Source organism: Lissotriton helveticus, chromosome 10 (assembly GCF_964261635.1).
Source record: "Lissotriton helveticus chromosome 10, aLisHel1.1, whole genome shotgun sequence".
Classification (NCBI taxonomy): domain Eukaryota; kingdom Metazoa; phylum Chordata; class Amphibia; order Caudata; family Salamandridae; genus Lissotriton; species Lissotriton helveticus.
Window position 1 is genome coordinate 1,153,935,715 of NC_136071.1, and position 27,172 is coordinate 1,153,962,886.

Below are 27,172 nucleotides of genomic sequence, written 5' to 3' on the forward strand. Positions count from 1 at the left end.
CTAGAACCATAATGGCTTTACTGAATCCTGGGATGTTTGGTATCAAACATCTCAGAATACTAAACCTGCACTGATTCCAGTGTTAGATTTATTATTCCATGCACTAGATGGGACCCCTGAAGTAAATCAACCACTTGTGGGTTCCTGGCTGGTGAAACCCAGCCTGCCACCACGAGGCAGGTTTCTGGACCCCTGGGGTGGGAGCCTTCACTTTCAGGGCCCAGAAACAAAGCCTTCCCTGGGTGGAGGTGTTCACACCTCCCCCAGGTCAGGAAGAGCCCTCTGTGGCAGTGGAGCTTAAAATGCCTTGCCGCCTTTGCAGCGTGATCCTCAGGCCTGCTTCCTGTCTCACCCCCTTTTTGGTGGGAAGAACAGGCGGGAAACCTCAAAGCAGCCCAGAATGTGTGCCCACCTGTACCAACCCCACCCCGGTGGGGTAGGTGAGGTGAAGCATACTCTTCAGTGCCTGCCACCTTGCAGGTGGCAGCCCCCCCAATCCGGATCAGGGATTGTGCCGACGACCCCACGTGGGGTGAGCACCCTGAGCCATTGGCTACTACCTCGAGACCCCTAAACCCCCTAAATGCAGTATTTAGGGGGCAGCCCTGAACCCGTTGAAACTTGAATACCTAAGAAGAATGGAACTGACTTGGCCCCCATCCCTGACGGCCTGCCTTCAGCTCCGAAACTCCTCTGCGAAAAAAACAGCAGCTCCGAAAAAGATCAGCGACATCCAGACTGGGTGAGAACTGATCCCCAACTTAAATAAAGATTTGAGACTCCCGAAGATCGCGGTCCTGTCCACAAAAGAAGATCAAATCCATGCGGCACCAAGAAACCCTGCTCCAGGCCTTACCTCTGCACCCTCGTACACAACTCATGTCCACGGGTCCACCAGTCCTGAAGTGGTTCCCCAGCAGTCCTGACCTCCAAAACATCGAGGGATGTCACCTTTAAGGTCCAGTGTCCACGCCTGCAGCCTCTTCGCCACGACCCCCGTTACCCTCAACCGTCTGATAAGGAAGAAATCAGATGCTAGAAGAAACCCATGCAGCCTCCGACCTTGTGTCCTGTCGACTAGCTCCAAAGATGTCCTGACATCCTCCTGCATCCGAAGATACTTAACTGGCTGTTGGTTTCCCTCGTCTGGCTTCCTGAGAGAGTCCTTCAGGCCGTGACTGATTTTGAAGAACTTCATAGAACAGCATTGGGCACCCTGCACCCAACCGCTCCTGTGCTGCTAGTGGTGTGGTTTTGGTGCTGCCTTGGGTCCCACTTTGTCCTCCCCTAAACTCCCAAAAATCTTCGTTCCAGCCCGATTGGCCTGCCTGTGATCAGCCTCATCTCGCGGACCTTAAGCCCCAATGGCTTGCATTGGCCTCGGTACTCAAATTTACTCTCTGCACCCGGCCGCCCTAGTGCCGCAGGTGTTGCAGTCTCAGTGCAGAACCTAACCTTGCTGATTCCGGTTTCACCACCTGAAAGATAGTTGTAAACCGTTTTACTTACCTGTAATTGATAACTTCATGTTCGAGGCATATGAGCTGCAGATTACACACTGTGCATAGATCGCCACCTAGTGTTGGGCCCGGATGTTTACAGTTTGTATTTGTCCTGAAAAGTTCTTTGGAAGACACGAGATAGGTGACTCTTCCTTTGGACCACATTGCGCATTGGGTATTGGCTCCATCCTCAGATTGTTTTTTTCCGCCATCGGGCTCGGATGTGTTTCCCGCGCTTCGGTTTGGAACCAAATTTTCTTTGGCCCGCAATCCTCACCCAGTTCGACGGTATTGTTTCGATCGCGCACCCCATTGACGCGATTCTTCACCACTTCGAAGTCTTCGATTCCGGTCGTTGGCGAAGGCCTTTGGGCCTACCTGGGCCTTACTCTCTTGTTCATGGAAAGGACGCCATTCAAGAACTGTCCTCAATGTGGGGTAGAAGTTTCCCCACACCGATCTACATGAGGTCTGCAACCTTTGCCTCTCATTTGAGCACAAGGCCAAAGACTGTTCCGCTTGTGCCTCCTTCCGCTCCAAAATCCAAAAAGACGATTCGGGACCGACGAGCTCGAAGAACCATTGCTCGCTCGTCAGCTTTGATCCCCAACGACATCTTTGAAGAGGGCGTTGACGTGCTAGAACACCAGTGGGCCGAAGAAAGTGCCAGCTCCTCTGATGCCGAAGACTCAGACGTCGAGAACATCACTCCAGCTCAACGGGTCGTAAGTAAGAACGTCGACCCCAACCCTGCCTCGACACCCTCAAACAAGCGTTTGCAATGCAATAGGTCTCGCATTAAGAAAGTTTGAGCTATTGGTATTGTAAATGACACATTTTTTATTTGTGTTGGTTTTGAAAATAGCGAAATTAATAGCTTTGTCATTTACAATGCCAATGGTTTTAACTTTCGCAAATGTGACACCTATACCATTTGTAATGCAATGTGTTGTATTTACGTGACTTAGATGTATTGATATTACAAATAACAATGGCTTTAATAATTAATACTTAAATAAGTTATTGTAATTTATAATGGCAATAGCTTAAACTTTTGTAAATAACTTTTGTGAAGATTATGTTCAGTGTATTTTATTGTGACGAAAATCCAAGAACAGAAGTGAAATATTAACATCTTTTTGTGACATTTGTAATAAAGCTTGAAACATTGAGCGAACATATTTGAACCAGTTGTTGAATGGTTGCACAGATTGATGCTGTGGTGGCGCTGAGTGATGTTGTGGTGGCGACGAGTGATGCTGTGGCGTTCAGTGATGCTGTGGTAGCGCATATTGATGTTGTGGTGCCCCTGAGTGATGCTGTGGTGATGCGGTAGATAGATAGAGGGAGGGCGATAGATAGATAGAGGGAGGGCGATAGATAGATAGAGGGAGGGCGATAGATAGATAGAGGGAGGGCGATAGATGGATAGAGGGAGGGCGATAGATAGATAGAGGGAGGGCGATAGAGTGAGTGAGGGCGATAGATCAGGATGCAACACAGAAGGAGGAAGGGCATGTGGGAGGCAACACAGAGTGAGGGAGGGCGGTCAGTAGGCAACTCGGAAGGAGGGCGGAGGCAGCACAGAGGGAGTGTAGACAGGATGCAATACAGAGGGAGGGCAGTCGACGGCAACACGGATGTAGGAAGGGCGTTTGGAACGAAACACGTTTCGGCAACAGGGAAGGAGCATGGGTGGATAGGAGGCAACAGGGAGGGATGGTGGGTGGGAGCCAATAGTGAGAGATAGGCATCAGTGATGGAGGGTGGGTGGTTAGACAACAGGGAGGCAACACAGAAGGTTGGTGGGCGGGATGCAACAAGGATTGCAACACAGTGGGTGAGTGGGTCGGATGCAACACAGAGGGTGGGTGGCCGGGATGCCAACACGGAGGGTGGGCTGCAATACAGAGGGGTGGGTTGGTGTAATGCTACACAGAGGGTGAGTATGGCAACGTGGGGGGTTAGGCAACGTGGGAGGTTAGGCAACGTGGGGGGTTAGGCAACGTGGGGGGTTAGGCAACGCGGGGGGTTAGGCAACGCGGGGGGTTAGGCAACGCGGGGGGTTAGGCAACGCGGGGGGATTAGGCAACGCGGGGGGATTAGGCAACGCGGGGGGATTAGGCAACGCGGGGGGATTAGGCAACGCGGGGGGATTAGGCAACGCGGGGGGATTAGGCAACGCGGGGGGATTAGGCAACGCCGGGGGGGATTAGGCAACGCCGGGGGGGATTAGGCAACGCCGGGGGGGATTAGGCAACGCGGGGGGGGGGATTAGGCAACGCGGGGGGGGGGATTAGGCAACGCGGGGGGGATTAGGCAACGCGGGGGGGATTAGGCAACGCGGGGGTATTAGGCAACGCGGGGGTATTAGGCAACACGGACGGTTAGGCAACATGTAGGATGGGTGGGCCAGCGGTGAGCCCCACGGAGGGTGGGTGGGCGGTTGATCGGCAACACGAAGGGTGGGAGGTAACACGGAGAATGGGTGGGCGGGCGGCAGGCAACACTGACGGTGGTTGGGGGTTCGCCAGGCAACACGAAGGGTGGGTGATAGGTAACACAGAAGGTGGGTGGGTGGGTGGTAGGCAACACTGGGTGGGTGGGCAATAGGCAACACATTGAGCAAGAGGCAACACATTAGGCAAGAGGTAACACAAAGGGTGGCTGGGTGAGAGGCAGCACAGAGGGTGGCTGGGTGGGCAAGAGGCAACACGGAGGGTGGGTGGGCGAGAGGCAGCACGGAGGGTGGGTGGGTGTCGGGGCGGGTGTGAGGCAACACTGTTTAGGCGGGAGGCAACACGGTGGGAGGGTGGGCGGGAGGCAACACGGTTTAGGCAGGAGGCAACACAGAGGGAGGGTGTGCGGGCGGGAGGCAACATCGACAGGCAACATGGAGGGAGGGTGGACATTTGTGTGAAAATAACCAAGTTTCAGTAATGTTCGCGGTGTATGTAGCAGTCTTGAGTTATTGAAATAAGAGTAACAAAATAACCAACAGTAAGAAGGTTATCAAAAGTTATAACTCAACTCAGATGTCGTATGTATAATGTAGCAACAATGTGCAGTTATTCTATTCACACTTTGCCTTTACCGCTAGCTTCTGTGCCATGAGCATAATTCTCTGCTAGTAGTTTTGGAACAGGGGTTAATTGTGCGGACCTTGGTAGATTAAACGATCTGAACCAGCAGGAGATTCTGTTATTTTATTTGCCCGTCACAAATTTTTTCTCGTCTGTTGGTATAGCGCAGTACTACTTAAAGCCTCAACATATTTGCTTCCAAAGGGATTTTGAATTATCCATGTTTATAAAAAGCACACCAAGTAAAAAAGCAAGTAGAGAAAACGTCCTTTTACGAGTAATCCAACGCACTGTTGCTCTGTGCACTGTCTTTTCCCAGCGAATAGAAGAAAGGTAATGAGTGCTAGACGCAGAGATGCAAAAAGCGAATCGTGAATAACAAAAGGCACAAAGGACCAATTAACATGATACATCAACAAGGCACTGAATCTCTCTGTAGTTGGTAACACACTGAGAAAGGGGATGGACAGTGCAACTACAGGAGACAACTTCGTCAAGTGAGCACATAGACCAATGTGACTGACCTGAATAGCCAAGTTGGCCACGAGTACCCCAGGGGCGGCTGTCTCTGATCATGATTTACTATTAGCAGGGCTGAGGGTTTGTGAAGCCATCGGTGTAACCCATTTTACTTTTTTTATTTGTAACATACAAATATTTTGTCCCTACTAAAAGGTTCCACATTCGGAATAGACAACAGCGAATCATTTTTATAGGACAGGCTTTCCTTTGATTGAAGCAAGCAACTCGCCAAGACTTACGAGTTTTATTTTGACAGAATGCATAGCATTTTTCAAATGTTTAAGAAGTGCACCAATATCAAATTATTTTGGCTTTTATTGTACTGTTATCTAGTTAAACCAAAACACTGAGGTGGAGTATTTGCAATGTTTAAACGCTTTCAAAACAAAACACTCAGAGTCTGAATGCCAGTCAGGAGAGAGAGAGACACAGACAGACACACAATATCTGAGAGGGTGAAAGGGGCTGGTATTTCAAAAGTTAGACTCGAAAATTGTTCTTGCCAAGTTAACGACATCAGTAATCACAGTTGTAACAAGACAACAACGCCCTTGTTTGCCAACTTCATTGTGTGAACCTCCGGATGATGAAAGGCTGAGTCCGCTCAGGTAGTATGCAGAACTGTAACTTGCGGATTCGCACAGATCTCTTCGTGGAGTGTGCGCCCCGCTGAGATTTCTCACTAGTATCCTATTGTTAAAGGTATTCGGTGTGTTCAAGCTTCTTGGAGATAACAAGAAAAGCCTGGGAGTGAACTGAAACCAGTATGAATAGAAAGCGGATTTGAATCACGGCTTCCTCTCTTATTCAATGTGAGCGTCAGCAAAGAGTTTTATCTCATCACAGGACAAAATCGGAAGTGGTTAGAATAGAAACAGGCAGACTGACACCCGATAATAAGCCACGCTGTGGAATCGGTTATTCATTAAAGTCTGTGAGCGCCAAGAGGCAATGCAGTTTGTAGTATTGCGCTATATACATGTATCCTCCTCATGAATTCAACAAAAGTTAAAGAGGTCGGCAGACTTACATTTGGGAGGTAAGAGATGGACTCTCGTCTCTGTGGCTGTCAGCATGTTCTCTTCTCGGCTGGGTTTGCCTTTCAGCTCCAGCAGCGTCTCCTGGTAAACGGTGTACATCCTCTGTAGCGCCTCCTTGTCCAGCCTCTGGTGGGCGGGCGGAGGTCTGTGCAGCCCCAGCCGCTCCAGGATGCCTCTTTACCGCCTCCAGCTGTATCCGCCTCTCCTGCTCCCCCAGGGGCCGCAGCTCCACCGCAGTCAGGAGGACGAGGAGGGCCAGGCAGGTCTTGGAGTAGTGCCTGGCGCCCTGGGCTGAGCGCCGCAGGATTCTCCTAGCGAGGCGCTTTGCACGCCAGTCTCAGTGCCCCGGGAATGAATGAAAGCCTCCATTCTTGGCCTTATATTGAGCTGAACTTTGGTTCGCCACCTGCCTACGCGCGCACACATGCAGACGTCACTCAGGGTGTGAAGAAGAAGAAGAAGAAGAAGAAAAACAATATCAGGGCAGCTGCAGTCCTCCCTCCCAGCCTGGCTGCTCCCCGAGCTCGGGGCTGTGTGCGGCGCTTGTTTACAACTGTGATTACTGATGTAGTTAACTTGGCAAGAACAATTTTCGATTCTAACTTTTGAAATACCAGCCTTTTTCACCCTCTCAGATATTGTGTCCCCCGCCGTGGGTACGTTTTTGCCTCTATAGCATCCACCAACGGGACGTACCCTGAACTTCTCCAGCTGACTACTGTGTGACCCTCTGCACATTACCCCAATAGCTCTCTTTCCTGTATCTACCGAAAGCTCTAGTGCTTAGAAATAGTACGAATGCTGACATAAGGAGTCACATTAATAGCCACAAGACGTGAGCGAAACTGGAACCTGTTGTGGGGCGGAACTTCCGTTTTCTGAAGCCCGTGCCCACGGAGTGCCTGGCCCATCGGAGCAGTGGCTCCGCGGGGCTCCCATGCCCGAGGGAGAGCCCCGCGGAGGCTGCAGTGTCCGGAGTGGCGGCGATGCGGTGAGTGGGGCTTAGTTGTAGGGGGGAGGAGGCGGTCACAGTGCGCGCGTGTGTGTGTGTGTGCGCGTTGGGGTGGAGGGGTGTCTCTGTATGTGTGGGTGCATGTATGTGCGCTCGTGTGTCTCTGTGCGCGCTCGTGTGTGTGTGTGTGTGTGTGCACGCGTGTGCGAAAGCAGGGGGAGGTGTGGCTGTGTGTTAGAGTCTTTCAAGGGAGACAGGAGATGGGTAGAGAGCAGCCACGAGATTCCATATGACTATGGAATCACATCAAACAGACTGTTTCTTATATGATTTTAAAGACCCTATCAAAAAGACAACCAGATCAATTCCGATCATTGATCACATATGGGAACAAGGTCAACAATTGATGCAGACACCAGCCTCGGTCTCCGCAGTGGTACCCAGGCTGGATACCCTGGCTGTTCGAGCAGTAGCGGCACCCCCCCCCCCCCACCCAGCGCCTTGAGACCCTACGGGTGAGTAGTGCGCTCTATAAATGACCTGATTGATTGATTGATTAAGGCACCAACAACAGCACCGACCTGCCTTAATGGGCACCTCAAGCCAGATTCTGTGGTCACCCAGGCGGCTCAAAAGAACTCTAGAAATCCGTCCTCTCCATTGTCAGCACCACCAGACAAGGAAGGCAGGAAACTAGACGGTATTGGCAAACGTTTTTCAACCACGTCAGCCATGACCATCAAAGTAGCTAACGCCATTGCGCTACTAGGTCGATACAACAGACAATTGTGGGAGGACATTGCATACCTGACCGAACTACCTGAAGACTTAAAGGAGGAAGTTCAATCACTCCTGAAGGAGGGACAAACGTCAGCATCAGAAATTATTGATTGTGCTGTAGATGTCGCAATGACAGGCTTCAGACAGCTGGCAGGTGCCGCGGTCTTGCGAAGACAAGGATGGCTCAAAGCAACATCCTTCCGCCAAGAAGTCCAAACTAAAGTTCTCGACATGCCCTATGACGGCCAACACCTATTTGGTGAGAAAATAGACGAGGCCTTACAGTCAATCAAGAAAGATACAGACACGGCACGAGCTCTGGGCACGTTGCAGTTCAAAAACCAGTCCTTTCGAGGGAACAGGGGTAGAGGTCAGCCCTCTTGCAGAGGATCATACCAGGGCAAATCCTCATATTCATATACCCAAGGCCGATCACAATACCAGCAAAGGCAACAGCAGCAAGGTCGACAGACCTCTTACGGGAGATCAAACTTCAGGGGAAAAAACCAGAGGAAACCCGCTGGTGGACGCCAATGACCGTTTCCAGCAGCCAGTCCGTCCACCATCTCGTTTTTTCTAAATTGGAGGAAAACTAACACTCTTCCTCCACAATTGGAAATCAATAACAACGGATCGGTGGGTGCTCCAATTAATACAATACGGACATTCATTGGAATTCAATTCAATTCCCCCAATAACTCCTCCTCGCAAGGTTCATCACAGACACCTACGATTACTACTTCAAGAGATCTCCTCAATGTTAAAGAAAGGAGCAATAGAGCGAGTCCCATCAGCTCTAAAAGGGAAGGGGTTTTATTCCCGCTTCTTTCTAATACAACAGAAACGGAAGAAATGGAGGCCCATCCTAGATCTCAGGGCACTCAATACATTCTTGAAGAGCCAATCGTTTCGGATGGTGACTATTCAGGAGATCTTGGGCTCTCTAGAGGAAGGAGACTTTATGACGTCTTTGGACCTACAAGACGCATATTACCACATCCCAATACACAAACGCCACAGAAAATTCCTAAGATTCGCAGTAGCGGGTCAGCACTATCAATTCTGTGTCCTCCCATTCAGCCTCAAATCGGCACCTCGAATTTTCACCAAATGCCTCTTTCCCTGTGGCAGCTTTCCTAAGACAGCAGGGACACCAAGTCTTCCCCTACATGGACGACTGGCTGGTGAAAGCAACATCTATGGCAGGCGCAGCAGAGTCTTCCAACGCCTGTCTCAATATTTTCCAACAACTGGGCCTGACACTCAATCACGAGAAGTCTACCTTACAGCCCTCCAGGGTTCTAACCTTTCTGGGGGCAACGTTAAATACGGCATGTTCAAAAGCATTCCCATCTCAAGAGAGGAAGCACAAACTAATTACTCTGGCCAACGCAGTGACCTCGAAAAACATCATACAGGTCTGTACTTTCAAGTCCCTCCTAGGGATGATGTCCTCGTGTATACTGCTCATTCCTCACTGTCGGCTCAGGATGCGTCCCCTCCAAGAGGCCTTGGCCAGGCAGTGGACTCAGTGTACAGGCTCTTTCTAGGATCACATCGTGATTACTCAAAGAATAACCAAGGCCTTACTCTGGTGGAGGACACCCAAGAACCTATCGCAAGGACTAACATTCCTGCTATCTGCAACTCCACACGAAATAACTACAGATGCCTCTCTAGAGGGATGGGGAGCAGTCCTTCAAGAATTGCAAATCAGTGGCAAGTGGACGGACCAAGAACGGCAGCTCCATATCCACCTCCTAGAACTGAGGGCAGTTTTCCTATCTCTGCAGGCCTTCCTCCCACGCATCAAAAACTCCGCAGTGCTTGTAAGAACGGACAACACAACAACAATGCACTACTTGAACAAGCAGGGAGGGACGCGTTCGCTAACACTATCTCGCGAATCACAGAAAATTTGGAACTGGCTAGTACTCCACCATATCACGCTGACAGCAGAGTATGTCCCAGGCAAGGACAACGTCATAGCGGATGCTCTAAGCAGACAGAGATCCCTGTCCCACGAATGGGAACTCGACCAAAAAGTGCTGAACGACATTTTCTCGGAATGGGGGAGACCGCACGTCGACCTCTTTGCCACCAAGGAGAACGCCAAATGGCACAGCTTCGCAAGCTGGCATCCCCAGTCGCGGTCACTAGGAAATGCATTTTCCATCGCCTGGCGCAACGTGTTTGCGTACGCATTTCCGCCATTTCCCCTGATAACAAGAGTCCTTCGAAAAATGAAAACGGAGCACTGCACCCTGATTCTCATTGCCCCGTACTGGCCGAGGCAGCATTGGTTCACGGACCTCCTTCGCCTCTCAGTCTAACCGTCAATCCAGCTGGGCCAACATCCATCCCTACTCACGATGTCCAAAGGCCAAGTACTGCACCCGAATCTGAAATCTCTCAGATTATCGGCATGGCTCCTGAGTACCGAGAGTTCTACCAACTAAGCATTCCGCAGGAGTGCAAGGATGTCCTCGCGAAAGCAAGAGCAGACAGCACAAACAAGACCTATTCCTTAAAGTGGAAAAGCTTTTGCATTTGGTGTATGGACAAAGATCTCCACCCCTTTCGGGTTACTCCGGAGCAGCTCCTACCGTATCTATTACACCTGGCACAATCGGGACTTGCCCATGCCTCTATCAGAGTTCATCTGGCACCAATTTCCCGCTTTACAAGAACTTCAAAAGGACCCTCTCTGTGGTCCCACAGGTTAATAAAGCAATTCCTTAAAGGGCTCTACAGATCCTTTCCTTGACCACGCAGAGTTCCACCAACATGGCATCTTAATGTGGTACTCAACCAATTGATGAAACACCCATTTGAGCCAATCCATAGGGCGGATGTCAAATGCATCTCATGGAAGACAGCCCTTCTTTTGGCTCTGACCTCAGCGAGAAGGGTCAGTGAGCTACAGGCTCTTTCCATACAAGATCCCTTCATGCAGTTCAAGGAAGATAGTGATTTTAAGAACTAATCCTCGCTTTATTCCTAAGGTCTCCTCGGACTTCCATTTAAATGAGCCACTAGTCCTCCGATCATTCTTCCCAAATCCCAGTACTGCAGCTGAAAGATCCCTGCACTCTTTGGACCTAAAGAGGTGCCTTAAGTTTTACCTTGACAAAACAAAACATTTCAGGAAAACGAATCAGCTTTTCATCGCTTTCAGCAGACCGAGGAAAGGCATGCCACTTTCCAAACAGAGCATTTCACGATGGATATCCTCTGCAATTGCCTTTTGCCATGACAAAGCCGGACGGCCATTACAATCCAAAGTACGAGCTCATTCTACAAGAGCTGTGTCCACATCGGCAGCACTATTCGCTGGGGTGCCAATTCTGGACATTTGCAGGGCAGTGACCTGGAAGTCGCCGCACACCTTTACCAGGCACTACTGCCTGGATACGGAACTGATGCAGGATGCAGCTGTGGGCCAGGCTGTGCTTCGCCATCTATTCCAGTAAGATGAGCCTTCCTCCTTCCCACCATCCTTTGCTGGTATGCACATTTATTTACTTATTTCTTATTTGTTGATGGTTCTTAGTCGCATGATATGTATTATCTACAGACTGCTATATGATCCATCAGAAATGTGCATAATGTATTGCTTGCTACTCTGATTCAGGCATGTGAATCTATGAAAGACACCCTTAATACTGGATAAGAAATGCGTTACTTACCTGTAACTGCAGTTGTCCAGTATTGGTGTCTTTCATAGATTCACATGCAACCCTCCCGCCTCCCCTGGAAGGTCTCATCTCTCGCTCTAACATATATTACGCCTACCTAGCTTGGTGCGTACGAAAATCTGAGAGACTGAGGCTCCTGACAGGAAGGTTCTAGAGGGAGGTGGTAACTGATTGACTACCTTCTGGAGTTTGGTCCTTTTTACAAAAGGACATAGGCTACTAAGGTAAGGCCCTTAGGCCTACTTTTCTCTATGTATGTCTATAGGACATTACTTTTCTATATACTGGGGACTCCCATCTCGACGACGGGGAATGATTCAGGCATGTGAATCTATGAAAGACACCAATACTTGATAACTACAGTTACAGGTAAGTAACGCATTTCTTCCTCACAAACATCAGGTGAGGCCTCACCACCAGATAAGGAATCTAAACTCCTTGACGCCTCCGGTAAGCGCACAGCGTCACAAGCAGCTAACATATGGCGCATTGCCAATACTCAAGCGCTGTTGGCAAGATATGATAGGGCACATTTTGACGAATTAGAATCCATAATGCAGCATCTACCAGATCAATATAAAAACGGGGCCAATTAACTCCTACAGGAAGGTAGAAATATCACCAATACTTCCATTCGTTGTGCCCTAGATGCCGCAGATACCGCCTCAAGGGCAATTAATAAGTGTCCTTCTGCGTAGGCATGCCTGGCTACGTATTTCAGGTTTCAAACCTGAAGTACAGAATTCCATCCTCAATCAGCCATTTGATGAGAAACACCTATTTGGCCCTGATGTCCATGTATCTTTTGAGAAAATGAAAAAAGACAGACACAGCAAAATCTATGGGAGCCTTGCAATTGCAAGCTCCCAGACGTTCCTTACGTCGCTCATCATATAGAGGCAACACAAGAGGCTACGCCTCCGATAGCCATCCCACTTCCTATAAGACCCCTAGCTAATCCACATTCACTAAGGGCTGCCAAAGATGGGGTTATAGGGGTAACAAATACAAGGGCAGAGGCAAAACCAACAACTCCCGCTCTCCCTCCACCCCTACCCAATGACTTTCCTCCACTTCCCCCCCACCATTGCACTCCTGTGGGGGGAAGACTACAACAATTCCTTCCTGCCTGGACCAACATCACATCAGACAGGTGGGTGCAATAAATTATTCAATCAGGTTACTGTCTAGAACTAACATTACCCCCCCATACATACCACCCAAATAGAATCCAATGTCACAAGAACATCCATCACTGCTGAAGCAAGAAGTAATATCTTTGCTAGAGAAAAGAGAAATAGAACCAGTTCCTCTGCAACAGCAAAACAAGGGGGTTTACTCCCTATACTTTCTTATCCCAACTTAGGACGTCTCTCTAAGGCCTATTCTAGACCTCAGACCGCTAAACATATACATACAGTCAGACCATTTTCGCATGGTTACACTCCAACAAGTCCTTCCTCTCCTGTTACAAAACCGCTTCTTTGCTACTCTAGATCTCAAGGACGCATACTTCCACATTCCGATTCACAAAGCTTACAGGAAGTATCTCAGATTTGTCATAGACGGGCAGCACTATCCATTCAAAGTACTCCCATTCGGTGTCACAACAGCACCAAGAGTATTCACCAAGTGCCTAGCAGTAGTGTCAGCACATTTACGAAGATAGCACATCCACGTCTACCCGTACCTCGACAACTGGCTTGTAAAAGCCAGCTCATACAACCAGTGTGTGAAACACGCTCATGCCACAATCCAACTGCTCCACAACTTCGGGTTCACAATAAACCACACCTAGTCTCATCTGCAACCATCCAAAGTACAACAGTACCTCGGTGCCACAATAAACACCTGAACAGCGCTAGCTTATCCCACTCCAGTAAGGATAGCCAGTATGCAAGATCTTCCCACAAAGTTTCAGCCACAAAACTCCCTTCCAGCACAAGTGTTCATGCAGCTCATAGGGATGATGGCCTCTTGCATTTTCATAGTGCCCCATGCAAGACTTCAAATGCGTCCTCTCCAAGAGTATCACGTCAATGGAACCCGGCTCAAGGTTAATTAACAAACCTGGTGTTGGTAGATTGTCGGACTCATCGCTCTCTGCAGTGGTGGAACACCAAAAACCTCTCCAGAGGTCGACCTGTCCTAGAGCCAGTTCCTCAAATAGTCTTGACAGAGGGCGCATCGCTCGCCGGCTGGGGAGCTCACCTACTGCAACACACCATGCAAGGCAGGTGGACACCACAACAAAAGTTACTCCATATCAATCACCTGGAGTTACTAGCTATATTCCTAGCACTAAAAGCTTTCCTAAAGCAAGTATCAAACAAAGCTGTGTTAGTCCGCACTGGAGAACCGGGCCTTATGGACCCAGCAGGGCAGGGCACGCCTAAGATCTCCGGGTCCACCTGCCTTGTCAGACAGAGACACGAGACACTCTGTTGGGCGTAGAAAATCAAATTTATTAGCTGCAGCCAAGCACAGTTGTCTAAGAAGTACCCTAATGGTATGTTCTCAAGAGACTGCCACTTAACTCCGTGGCTCACAATCTCTTATAGGACATATGTTTACAATGCCCACTCCCAAAACATACAAAACCAACTAACAGGAATAGTTCGAAAACAAGCTATTGAATGTCCAAAACACACCCTCCTTTCAGACCCCGTGTGCTCTCCTCCCCTCAAGTTAATCAACACTAGTGCCCGTAATTCAATTTGCAGGTGGTAGAACATGTTTGAATGCTTCAAAGGATAGTTTATGTAAGCAGAGAATACACGAAGAGAATATTTATTTTATTTTTATTTTATTGAACTTGTATTGCGCACAGCTACCCGCAATGGGTTTCCCGGCGCCAGGGACAGACTAGAGAAGAAAAACAGAATAGCGAAGGCCAGTCAAATAGAATTAAGTCAGGAAGAATGGTGGGACGCAAACAGTGGAGTTAGACAAGGATTAATAAGTCTAGACATGGGTTTAGCAAACTCGGCCAGACCCTGACATCATTGTGGTAATCAAGGACAAAGGTTACTCTTTAACAGGAGAGACACGTAGCAGCTGAAAAAGCAAAAACACCGCGTTCGCCGTGCTGCCTGAGTGAGGCAACACAAAATGGCAGCTAAGCACAAAATGGCGGCTAGGTACGAAGCAGAGTCGAAAACTCCGGAACCTCAGCACTGACAACATGACAGCCATGTATTACATACAGAAACTGGGCGGAACACACTCCCTGCAACTCTCTCAACTAGCACCAAACATATGGCGGTGGACTATACCTCAAAACATATTCTTCCTAGCCCAGCATGTTCCAGGAGTACAAAATACCATAGCATATTTGTTAAGTCGTCGGACACAACAGACCCACGAGTGGGAACTTGATCCGCAAGTTCTTCAACCATTCTTTCAGATGTGGGGACAACCTCAGATAGACCTCTTTTCCACCCACGAAAATGCCCAAGCTCCGCCGCCAGATATCCACACCCACTGTCCAAAGGCAATGCGACATGTATGAACTGGTCAAACAGATTTGCGTACGCTTTTCCACCTCTACCACTCATGCCACTAGTAATACGCAAACTACAGCAGCATTCTCTGACCCTCATCCTAGTTGCTCCAACGTTGGCCAGACAGCTGTGGTACATCACACTGCTACAACTCTGTAATACCGCACCTAAAACTATACCTGTCTCCACGCCTTTTAACACAGAACCGTGGAGAGACCAGGCACCCGGACCCAGCTCAGCTCAACCTTGTGATCTGGCTCCTGAAATCCTAGAATTTGGATATCTTAACCTTCCTCCGGACTGCATGAATGTCATAAAATAAGCTAGACGTCCAACCACTAGAGCATGCTATGCAGCTAAGTGGAAACGCTTTGTAATATATTGTCACAACAACAATATTAATTCCCTAGAGGTGCCTATTCAACACGTCATAGGATACTTACTACACCTCCAAAGATGTAACTTAGCCTACACGTCTATTAGACTGCATCTTGCTGCCATAGCAGTATATCTTCAAAACAGACAGCATCTATCTCTCTTCAGAGTGCTTGCTATTAAAGCCTTTATGGAAGGCCTTAAGAGAATAATTCCTCCCAGGGTACCACCTTCACCAGTATGGAATTTGAACATTGTTCTCACACGGCTAATGGGACCTCCCTTTGAAACTTTACATAAATGTGAACTATAATTTTTAACATGGAAGGTTGCGTTCCTAGTAGCTATTACTTCTCTACGGAGAGTTATTGACCTACAATCACTAACCATACAAGAACCATTTTTGCAAATGCATCATAATAAGTTCGTTCTCCATACTAATCCAAAATTCCGGGCCAAGGTCATTTCTCCCTTCCACCTCAATCTATCTGTGGAACTACCTGTTTTCTTCTCGCAGCCACAGACAGTTGCAGCTCTTCATACCCTAGATGTCAAAAGAGGATTGCTATACTACATCGAGAGAACACACCCTTTTGTAAGACCAAACAACTTTTTGTGTCTTTCTCACCACCACACAAGGGTAATCCCATATCAAAATCTGGGATAACTAGATGGATTGTGAAATGCATACAGATTTGCTACCACAAAGCTAAACGTACATTATCTGTTCCTCCTAAAGCCCACTCTACGGGGAAAATAGGGGCTTTAATGGCATTTTTTGAGAACATTCCCCTAGATGACATCTGCAGAGCAGCTACATGGTCCACACCGCACACATTCACAAAACACTATTGTGTAGATGTGCAAACCAAACAACAAGCTAATGTGGGCCAGGCTGTTCTCAAAACATTATTTCAAACTACTGCAAATGATAGGGGTGGTTGCCGCTAAGAGTGCTTATTGCTATACAATCTATGCACAGTGTGTAATCTGCAGCTCATATGCCTTGAACGGAAAACGCTACTTAGCGGTATGCATCTGTTCTTGGCATGTAGAGCTGCAGGGTTACACATGCCCACCCGCCTCCCCTTGACTGTTCCAGTATTATCTTATTTAGATACAGCTTACATGGACATCCTTCCTTTTCTTGCAAAGCTCCATAATTTCCCTAATGGCGAAAAACAATCTGAGGATGGAGCCGATGCCCATGCACAATGTGGTCCAAAAGAAATGTGGTCCAAAAGAGGATTCACCTATCTCGTGACTTCCAAAGACCTTTTCAGGACAAAAACAAACTGCAAACATCCCGGCCCAACACTAGGTGGCGATCTATGCACAGTGTGTAACTCTCCAGCTCTACATGCCAAGAATAGATGCATACTGGTAAGTAGCATTTTCCTTTCACCATAGGATTGCATGGTGTTTTACCTTCGAAAAATGTTCTGTGTTGACCCTGTCTTGTACTGCAACTAAGTAACTTGGTGTCTTCAAATGAGTTAACCTGCTTACTGATGTACTGTAATGCCTAAACTGTTTGTTTTGCCCTAAACTAGAAAAGTAACTAAAAAGTTACTAGAAAGTAATCTGAAGTAATAGCAAGTTTTTTAAAAAGCTTCCAACCCATTCCTCTACTGCAAAGTAACATGTATGCTTCTACAAACCTAATACACACTGTTATCTTTAAAATAATTATTCTATTGACAGGGTCACTTACCTGCTACTAAGTAAATCTATGTTCTGGCAATAAAAATAACGAAGTAACAACTTTTTTTTTACAAACAATTGATCTGGACTCAATCTTTGAGTATGTGACATGTTTTGCCTGAGTGTGTACAACAAATGCTACACTACCCTCCGACAAGCCTGACTCTGCAACCACACTACTGCAAAAGAGTAAGGTATTATCTACTTTAGCCTCTGCCATACCTCAGGGAACCACTAAACACTGTGCACACCATACCTTACTTTGGTATAGTATACAAAGAGCCAGCTTCCTACACTTCACCCCTCGAAGCGCAGGAGTCACTTTTGTAGCTGGACTTCAAGAGATCCCTACATTTTAACCTCGATGCCACCAAAGACCAGCGGTGGGTGATCAGCTTTGTGTGTAGTTCTCTGGGACCAAGAAAGGAAATGTGGTGCAGAAAAGGACGTGTACAACTTGTACAGGTTGGATAGTCCTTTGCATTAAGACATGCTATGCTTTGGCCAAGCATCCCCCATCAGAAACAAGTGCTCCTTCTACCAGGGCCAAGGCTGCTACCACTGCATTGCCACGCAGAGTGCCTGTCACGCTGTAACATGGGAATCTGTGTACACTATCACAAAGCAACCCTGCCTTGATAGTAAATTCCATTGGGAAGGGAATTTTGCTTGTTTGGTCTTGAAGTACATTTTGATCTGTGGTTACGAGGAAGCTCTGGTGGTTATGGAGAGGGCTTTCAGGCCTTTGGAGTGATTGACCCCTAAGAATTTCCTAAGATGCTTGCTTTTCTCTGTCTGTAACCATTATAACAGATGTATGTATGATTAGGTTACATGGCAAGTGCACACCAAATCTTCTAGTGCTCAAGGCAGTGTTCTGGAGCATGAAAACGTATGAAATCGATCTGCATTGGAAGGGTTAATCAGGACAGAAAGCACAATAACCTAGTACGTTCTGAAGCAGGAACTCGCATGCTCTTCATGCTATTGCAAACCGGGCAAGCAGAATAGTCTGTGGCAGAGCAAGCCCAGAAGCAGATAACAAACTAGCAGATATGTGTGCTTCACCAAGTAGTGTTTTATCAGACTATCATGCAGCAAATCTTGTGCAACCAGGGAAATTAAAAAGTCTCTATACTGTCCCCAGAAAAGTACACTGTAACATGGCCCCTACTATGCTGTTAACATTTCTGGTGCAATAGTATTTACATTGTTGAATCAGTACAGAGAAATGAATGTGGCAACGTTTTTACTTTCATGTCAATTAATTTAGAATTGCCGGAATTCTCACCATTATCACAACCTTCTTTAAAAAGATTGTTTCACAGAGCAGATAACTCGCTTCCTACATGGAGGGAACACAGGGTGTCAGAATGAGCTGCCAAACCTTTATTTGCTTATGTCTACCGAATTAGTGAAGCCCTGTTATTAGTGCTTTTTTTTTTTAACTCTAAAGTCAAATGTTATCTAAATTGCCCAATACAACGCTCTTGGAAGTATAACAAACAAAAAATAAGCAAGAAATCTATCTGTTCTTTCATTAATTGTGACTGATAAATGGATTCTTATTGTGACACAGCTGGGCTTTTTGCATATATTTTCCAACCATTTTAGTGGATCATACCTTCAATTTTAAGTCTCACCTTTGATCTGCCTTTGTACATTTGTGTAGAAGATTCAAAAGCATTTGTTAGAACTATGCCTTCTGTCAGCAATTTGTTACTCACGTGCGTGCTTTGAGATTATGTGCTGTTTAAGCCTTAAATCTTCCTATTTTCACCTCCTTTACTCCAGCTGAGCGGCCCAAGTATACGTTTGATTTCTCAGAAGAGGAAGATGCTGAAGAAGATGAAGATCTCTTGCATGACTGTAATGACTTAAATGACCTCCAACCAAAGTCCTCACCCGTCAGAACTAATGAGGTGGCGGAGGTAGACGAGCCAGACGATCTGGATGATGAGGATGAGGAGAATGTGCGATTGGACAGTTTTGCCAAGGACGATTTTAGCTCCTCTCCCGTCAAATCTTCTCCCCCTCTGAAACCACCGTCTCCTGAGAAATTTTCTCCCCCTTTCAAATCCACACCCCCTATCAAAGCGTCAATCAAATTTTCCGCTGTCAAGTCGTCCATCAAGTCTTCACCTTTCAAGTTCAAGCTTACTACGGAGTAAGTGCACTCATTATGGTTCGACTTTGTAAGATGTTGGAAGTGGTAAGGTGGTTCTTGTATCATATCTAGAAGTTTACTGAATTGTCATGTGCCCTGCCTAGGGCTGAAGGTCCGTGTAAATGTTCATGGGATGAACTGTTGAGATGTAATACAATGGAGAGAATTGTTTGTCTTTCTAGATATGTTTTAAACTGGCATGCCTTTTCAGGGCTTGAGGGCTTTTGTAATTTGCGGCTTATGTAAATGTTGTAGCGGATGATTAAGAATGTATATAGCTTAAATAGTGTAATACCGGACCTCTGTCATTGGGTATTGTGGGACCAATGACTGCAGCAGTAATTCTCACTGTAGTGAACGCTGTACCTTTCCCTTGAATGGTCCTGATTTGGTGATGAGTTTTGTTCACAGAATGAAGTCTATGTGGAGGAAATCTATTCCGTTTGAACTGGCAGCACCAGAGGACAGATTTTCTACCTGAGAAAAGGAAGGTTTCTAAAGCTTTTTAGCCCTTTAGTATGCCACCTAACATATAGGTACTATGTGAGAGAAGTTCTCTATTAGAAAGTTACTCTATGTTGTCAGTAGTATGATAGTCACAAAAGAGGTGTGATTTCACACATCCAAGGGGCGTTCTTTGCCTACTCATCAGTAAGGGAGAGTAGCTAGAAAATACAAGTGCAAGATGTGGTACATCTTAGATTTTGAGAGATTGTGAGTGAACAGCAAGGGCAGGACTGGTGAGGGCAGACCTTGTTGGTTAACCGTGAAGCATTGAAGTTTTCTAGGCCTGTCAGATGCTTTTATGGGCCCTAGGGTAAATTTTACTTGTGGTGCCAGGGGGAATCTCGCTGTCCTCCCATTATAATTTGTTTGCCAACCACCTCATATTACAGATAAGAACATAGAATGGATGGAAAATAGTTGCCATGATCTTGGGCATGCCCATTTATATCTGGACTTCCAAAAGACAACAGGTCCAGTTCACAAAGGTATTTTAGGCATAAACCTGAGTTTGACTGAAAATATGTTCTTTACGCCTTTCAAGAATTTTACAAAAGGGATGGATGTTTGTAGCATTTGTGGCTGTAAATACAAAATGCTCTGAAGCTCCTGCCTTTTAATCTCAAGCACGGACTGTTGCAACTTGTTTTTCTTCAAGTCTCAATGTATAGAGGAATCACTCCTCCCTTAGTAGTGAATGTGCATGAGTACTCACTGCCTGGTTAGATTATTTTTCTCAGCAATTTGATTCGGATGTGTATTGACGTAGCTTCCAGTCTCAATTTGTTTGGCGATGAATGCTGTAGTCCTCGGACCTGTTATTTCACTTACTGTCGCCGAGAAGACTTGTACTCCAATGTTAATTCTTTTTTTAGGTCTCGCCTGTCGATGCGCATGCGCATCGAGCAAGGCGAGAGTATTGGCACTTATCCGCTCTTTATCCACACTGCAAGGAATCGTGGCGATTCCTTGCAGTGCACGAGAAATTTAAGCTCAATGCGCATGCGCATTGAGCTTAAATGCGCGTGCACATGCCCCCAGCCGCCTACTCTCTCTCACAGCCTCCCCCAGCTCCGCCCCTCACTACTTGATTGCACGGCCGCTAGGCCGTGCCTCCCCTACTCTCCTCCCCCCTCCTCCTTTCCTCCCCTGCCTGCCTGCCGCTAGGCCGTGCCTCCCCTACTCTCCTCCCCCCTCCTCCTCCTACTCTCCTCCCCTGCCTGCCTGCCGTGTCGCACCTCTCCCCTCTCCGCCCCCTCCCCTGCCCGCCCCCTCCCCTGCCCGCCGTGTTACGGTGAAAGGCTTGTTGCTTGTTTGCCTTCGTCTCGTTCCTCCCCCCCTTCTTTTAATTCTGTCCTTCGTTCCTTCCTTCTATCCATCTTTCACTAACTTCCATAACACTCTCCTCCTGCCCTGGATTTCCTTCCCTTCGTCCATAGCTGTTTGCTCCATTTCTCCATCGTTGACTCCCTCCTTCATTGCTATTCCAGACCTGTTCTCAGGCACGGGTTTCTTTCTTTCTGCCCTCCATCTCCTCTAATCACCCAGCTCTTCCCGTGACCTCTGCTCCTTTCAATCACGGAGAAAGCCCGCGTTACCATAACAACCTAATGCGATCACTGAGAAACAGCGGCCTCCTCTGCAGTCGCCGCCAGTTGCAGCGGCCGCCTGGGGCCTTGAGCCCTCGGAAGCGATGGCTGCCCACCCCCCTCCTCCCGCGTAGAGCCTACAACGGGAGGAAGAATAGTGAGGTAAAAAGTGCATCCGAAAATGTTTAAGACATTCTGATCCTCTCAAGGGAGGCTAGGGGGTTCTTTACCTATTGTTTATTTTTAAATTACGCCAAAACATTCTTTTTAAAGAAAGATTTTCGGTTTGGCATGCAGTTCTGAGACATGGCTGTGCCAGTGACATTTTACTTCGTGGCTGCTTTCACGATTGGCGGGCCCGAGGGCTGCCCTCCAGCCCTCAACACAGCCCCCTGACCTAAAGCCTCCTGGCGAGTGCCCCATGTCCCGTATGCTCACTCCAGCACCGACGACAGTGTCAGGAATAATAATAATAATAATAATTCCTGGCTGCTCACTTCCAGCCCTCTATAATCTTGGATCAGTAGAGCAAAGAAAATATTAACTCAAAAAATCGCCGATGGGTTTGGCACAACACCTGACTCTGAAAGATTGTTCTTCAAGCAAGGTTTTACTGCATGCACTGGCAGGGCAGCCATGTAGCGGAAGAAATCATTGACAAAGCCAATGGCTTTCATGGCTGTTGGGGCGTGAATGTTCCCTGTATGATAAACTTGTTCCCCTGCCCGAGTGCCCGACTCAGTGAAAAGGCCCGGACCTTTATTTTGCCCCTGGAGTCACATTATTCTAGTCTGTGCACAGAGGCAGAGGCCTGTCCCTGACAGAGAAAGACCCAGGAACCTGTCCTGTGACCAGCAGGGTTATACCAAGCATAGCATGTTTCATGCTTTTTTCTCAGACAGGATTCCCTGGTTTTAAAAGCAATCCTGAGTTACAGGACAGTGATAATTTGAATGGGCAATCAACCTGACATTAACCTAATTGCACTCACCCTCAACCCCTCACCCTCACTCACCCTCACTCACACTCACCCACCCTCACTCACCCTCAACCCATCACCCTCACTCACCCTCACTCACCCTCACCCTCACTCACCCTCAACCCCTCACCCTCACTCACCCTCAACCCCTCACCCTCACCCCCTCACTCACCCTCAACCCCTCACCCTCACTCACCCTCACCCTCACTCACCCTCAACCCCTCACTCACCCTCAACCCCTCACCCTCAACATCAACCCCTCACCCTCACCCACCCTCACTCACCCTCACTCACACTCACCCTCACTCACCCTCACCCTTACTCACCCTCACTCACCCTCACCCTCACTCACCCTCAACCCCTCACCCTCACTCACCCTCACCCACCCTCACTCACCCTCACTCACCCTCAACCCCTCACCCTCACACAGTGGAATAGGTCTCGGAGCATTTGAGTTAGAGCTTTTAGAAATGTTTATGGTTTTTTTTTTTAATTCTTTAGCATTGGCTACAGGAAACCAAAATGCTAAAGATTTACAAAAAAACCCATAAACAATTCTAAAAGCACTAACTCTAATGCTGCGAGACCTATTGCATTTCCAATGCTTGTCTCTTGACCTGCTCTGGATGATAACTGCAAAGACCAAGCCTCCCAGCTGTTTAAGCCACCCCACCATTCTGGCCCCCACCCTTTCTCTACTCAGGAGAGTGAAGAGGCAAAAAGAGAAGTCCATCAGTGTCTCTTGAAGTATCCCATCCTCGCTCTCTTCAGAGCACGACAACACCCACCACAACGCCTGCTTTGCCTTGAGGAGCAAGAAGATCCTTAGGCAGCAGAACCAGGCACAGATCCAGGCACAGATCCCACAACTAAATTTACTGTGCAACCTTCCCCCCCTGTGTTAAAGGGTATGGTTAAGTCTGCATCTGGGAGCCTGTGAGATCCTGGGTGGTACCACCCATTGTTGAAAAAAAAAGTTTATTCCTGCACCATCTGATCCTCTTTATCGGATGCCATGCAGCCCAAGCCACAAGTGACGCTTCCCTTCCTGATAAAGAGTTAGCAAATGGATGCCCCTAACTAAAGGGTGGCAGGTGGTTCAGTACTACACTAGCGAATCGCCCATTCCATGGGTCTCCTGTCCTGATATAACAGGGCTTAATGGGAAGAAATAAAGGCCTTGCGCCAACATTTTGACCTATATCGGAAGAGGGGGTAAGAGATTATCAAGAGGGGGAAAGCCCTATCCAACACCACTGTATGGTGTGTGTTAGACTCAGCTGATACAGCTGCCAAAGAGAAAACACCTTTGTTATGTTCCATTGCCACTCACAGCTTCATATTTCTGGCTTTAGGTCAGAGTTGCCACAAGAACTCATCAACCAGCCCTTTGACAGAGGTCCTTTTCGGTCTGCTGGTTGATGAGATTTTAGAAAAAATCAACAAGGACACACATATTGCTGAGGCCATGGGTGCCCTTCAAGTACCACCGACCAAGGAGCTCCATTCGGAGGCAACAGGCAAGGGGCGGGTTGACAGCTACCTGTCCCCCCCCCCCCCCCCCCCAATAAAAACAGGCCCTACTGCTTCTACTCCCTTTACTTCCTCATCCCCAGAAAGGTCGGGTGCCTCTGGCCAATCCTCTATATCAGGGCTCTCCACAGGCACATCTTCTCAGAACATTTCCATGTGGTCAGCTAATAAGATGTCATTTCCTTGATTCAGCAATGCGACTTCATGGCCACACTAGACCTGAAGGATGCTTATTTTCATATCCCTATTCATCCGACTCATCTGTTGCCTTAGGGTCTTCACCACATGTCTAGCATTGGTAGCCGCCTTCCTCAGAAGGCAGTGGGAATCCTGTATTTTCCTACTTAGATAATAGCCATAGTCTCTCACACAAGGCTCCAGGTGGTTCTTCGCCAAGAGTGTCTCAAAGGTCCCAAGCAAAGCGTCACTGGTAAGATCAAGTGTTGATAAGAGCCATCGCTCTCTGCAGTGATGGAACTGCAACTATCTTTAGCGGGGCAGGCCCTTTGCGGGCCAAATTCTGGAAGAGTCCATCACTGCAGAAATATTCAAGGGGAGATATGGGCGTGCCTAGGCACCATGACAGTCCAGGTTCTGTGGCCTTCACATCTACGAAGTCTCAACATCAACCTTCTGTAACTCTTGGCCATAAACTTGCCTCTCAAAGCTTTTCTCCAGGACATTCAGAGGAAGAAATTTCTAGTGCTGGCATACCACATGACCACCATGTTTTACCTGCAAAAGCAAGGCGGCACACACTCCTGAGCTGTCAGAACTAGCACAGTGAATTTGGCATTTGGCGATCCATTACCAAGTGCATCTCCTAGTGGAGTACCTTCCAGGGGAGGACAATGACTTGGCAGACCAACTCAGCAGGGCCCAGCAACCAGTCCATGAGTGGGAACTCTACCCACAAGTCCTCCTCTTGTTATTTTTGTCGGTGGGGCGTCCCAGACCTAGACCTTTTCTCCACTTACGAAAACGCAAAATGCTGAAACTTTGCCTCCAGTTTCCACACCCTCAGTTCATGGCCAATTCTGGTGGATGAAATGGTCAGGGATCTTTGCGTATGCGTTTCCTCCTCTCACACTTCTACCATACATGCTGCAGCAGACACCCTTCACCCTCATCCTAGTGGCTTCCATCTGTGCCAGACAACCATGGTTCTCAACCCTCCTAGAGAGGTCCATTGCACTGCATGAGAAGCACCCCAACAGGCTGGACCTTCCCATACAGGATCAAGGCAGGGTCTGAGACCCAGACCCCAGGCAGCTCATCCTAGTCATCTGACTCCTAAGGTCCTTGAATTTGGTTACCTTAACTGGCGTCAAGACCAAATGAACATACTAAAGGAAGCCCCTAGGCCTACCACACATACTTGCTATGCCGCTAAGTGGAAGACGGTTATTCACTACTGTGCCCCGAACTGCTTAAACCATTTTACACGTATGGTATAACACAGACATCATTTGTTACTTTTTACATTTGCGAAAGTCAGGACTGGTCTGTACCTTTATTCAACTACACTCTCTGACTCAATATATGCAGAACAGGTAACATTGCTCACTTATCAAAATCCCTGTCATTAAAGCCTTCAATGAGGGACTAAAACCTGTGATCTCACCCCAGAGTGCCACCTGCCCTAGCCTAGAACCTCAAAGTTGTCCTTACCAGACACATGTGCCTTCCTTTGGAACCATTACACTCTTGCCCTTTAAAGTTCCTCTCCTGGAAGGTCACCTTCCTGGTAGCCGAAACGCCCCTTATTCTTATTAGTGAACTTCAGGCCCTTACGCTGCAAGAGTCTTTTTACCAAGGTCACAGTGAACGGGTTGTCCTTGGAACCAACCCTAAATTCCTATCTAAGGTGACTTTCCCCTTTAAGCGTAACCAAAGAATGGAGGTCCCGGTCTTCTTACCCTTGCTTTACTTGGTAGCAAAGAGAACACTTCACACACTTAAATATTATGCGGATAGGACAAAGTTCTTCTGCAAAACACCACATCTTTTTGTTGTGTTTGCACAGCCTCATAAAGGTCATCCATAGCAAAAGCAGGTATAGCCAGCTCGATTATCAAATGCTTTCAAACCTGCTACCTTAAATTAACAAGCATTAGAAATGTAATCGGGCTCGGATTTATTTGAGTTTGAGCTAATGGCATTATACATGCCAATGTATTGTTGCTATGTGTTGTGGAGTGTGTTCATGTGGTGTGTACTGCCAGTGATCTCCTTGTGAGTGTGAGAATATTGCACCGTTACTGCCTGTGATGTCCTTCTTGTGAGTGTGAGAAGCTTGCACCTCTGCTGGCATGTCTCCTTGTGAGTGTAAGAACTTTGCACTGGTGCTGTCTGTGATGTCCTTCTTGTGAGTGTAAGAAGCTTGCACTGCTGCTGCCTGTGATGTCGTTCTTGTGAGTGTGAGAAGCTTGCACCTCAGCTGCCTGTAGTCTCCTTGTGAGTGTAAGAAGCTTGCACAGCTGCTGCCTGTGATGTCCTACTCACTACTCTACTCTGCATTCACTACTCTACTCACTACTCTACGCACTACTCTACTCTGCACTCACTACTCTACTCACTACTCTACTCACTACTCTGCACTCTCTACTCACTACTCTACTCACTAGTCTGCACTCACTAGTCTGCACTCACTAGTCTGCACTCACTAGTCTGCACTCACTAGTCTGCACTCACTAGTCTGCACTCACTAGTCTGCACTCACTAGTCTGCACTCACTAGTCTGCACTCACTAGTCTGCACTCACTACTCTCTACTCACTACTCTCTACTCACTACTCTACTCACTACTCTACTCACTACTCTACTCACTACTCTACTCACTACTCACTACTCTACTTTTTACTCACTACTCTACTCACTACTCTACTCACTACTCTACTCACTACTCTACTCACTACTCTACTCACTACTCACTACTCTACTCACTACTCACTTCTCTACTCACTACTCTGCACTCACTACTTTACTCACTACTCTACTCTACTCACCTCACTACTCTACTCACTGCTCTACTCACTGCTCTACTCACTCACTGCTCTACTCACTGCTCTACTCACTGCTCTACTCACTACTCTACTCACTACTCTACTCACTACTCTACTCACTACTCTACTCACTACTCTACTCACTACTCTACTCACTACTCTACTCACTACTCTACTCACTACTCACTACTCACTACTCACTACTCACTACTCACTACTCACTACTCACTACTCTGC

General features: G+C 47.6%; 1 protein-coding gene across 5 annotated transcripts in view; it reads left to right on the top strand.

Moving 5' to 3' along the window:
* TOP2B (DNA topoisomerase II beta) overlaps positions 1-27,172 on the top strand; it is a 607,938-nt gene that overhangs the window by 451,135 nt on the left and 129,631 nt on the right. For all 5 annotated transcript variants that reach the window (XM_078663968.1, XM_078663967.1, XM_078663969.1 and 2 more), the window contains exon 31: positions 18,954-19,326. In XM_078663968.1, coding sequence (XP_078520094.1) covers positions 18,954-19,326 — 373 coding nt within the window. The remainder of the gene's footprint in view (positions 1-18,953; positions 19,327-27,172) is intronic.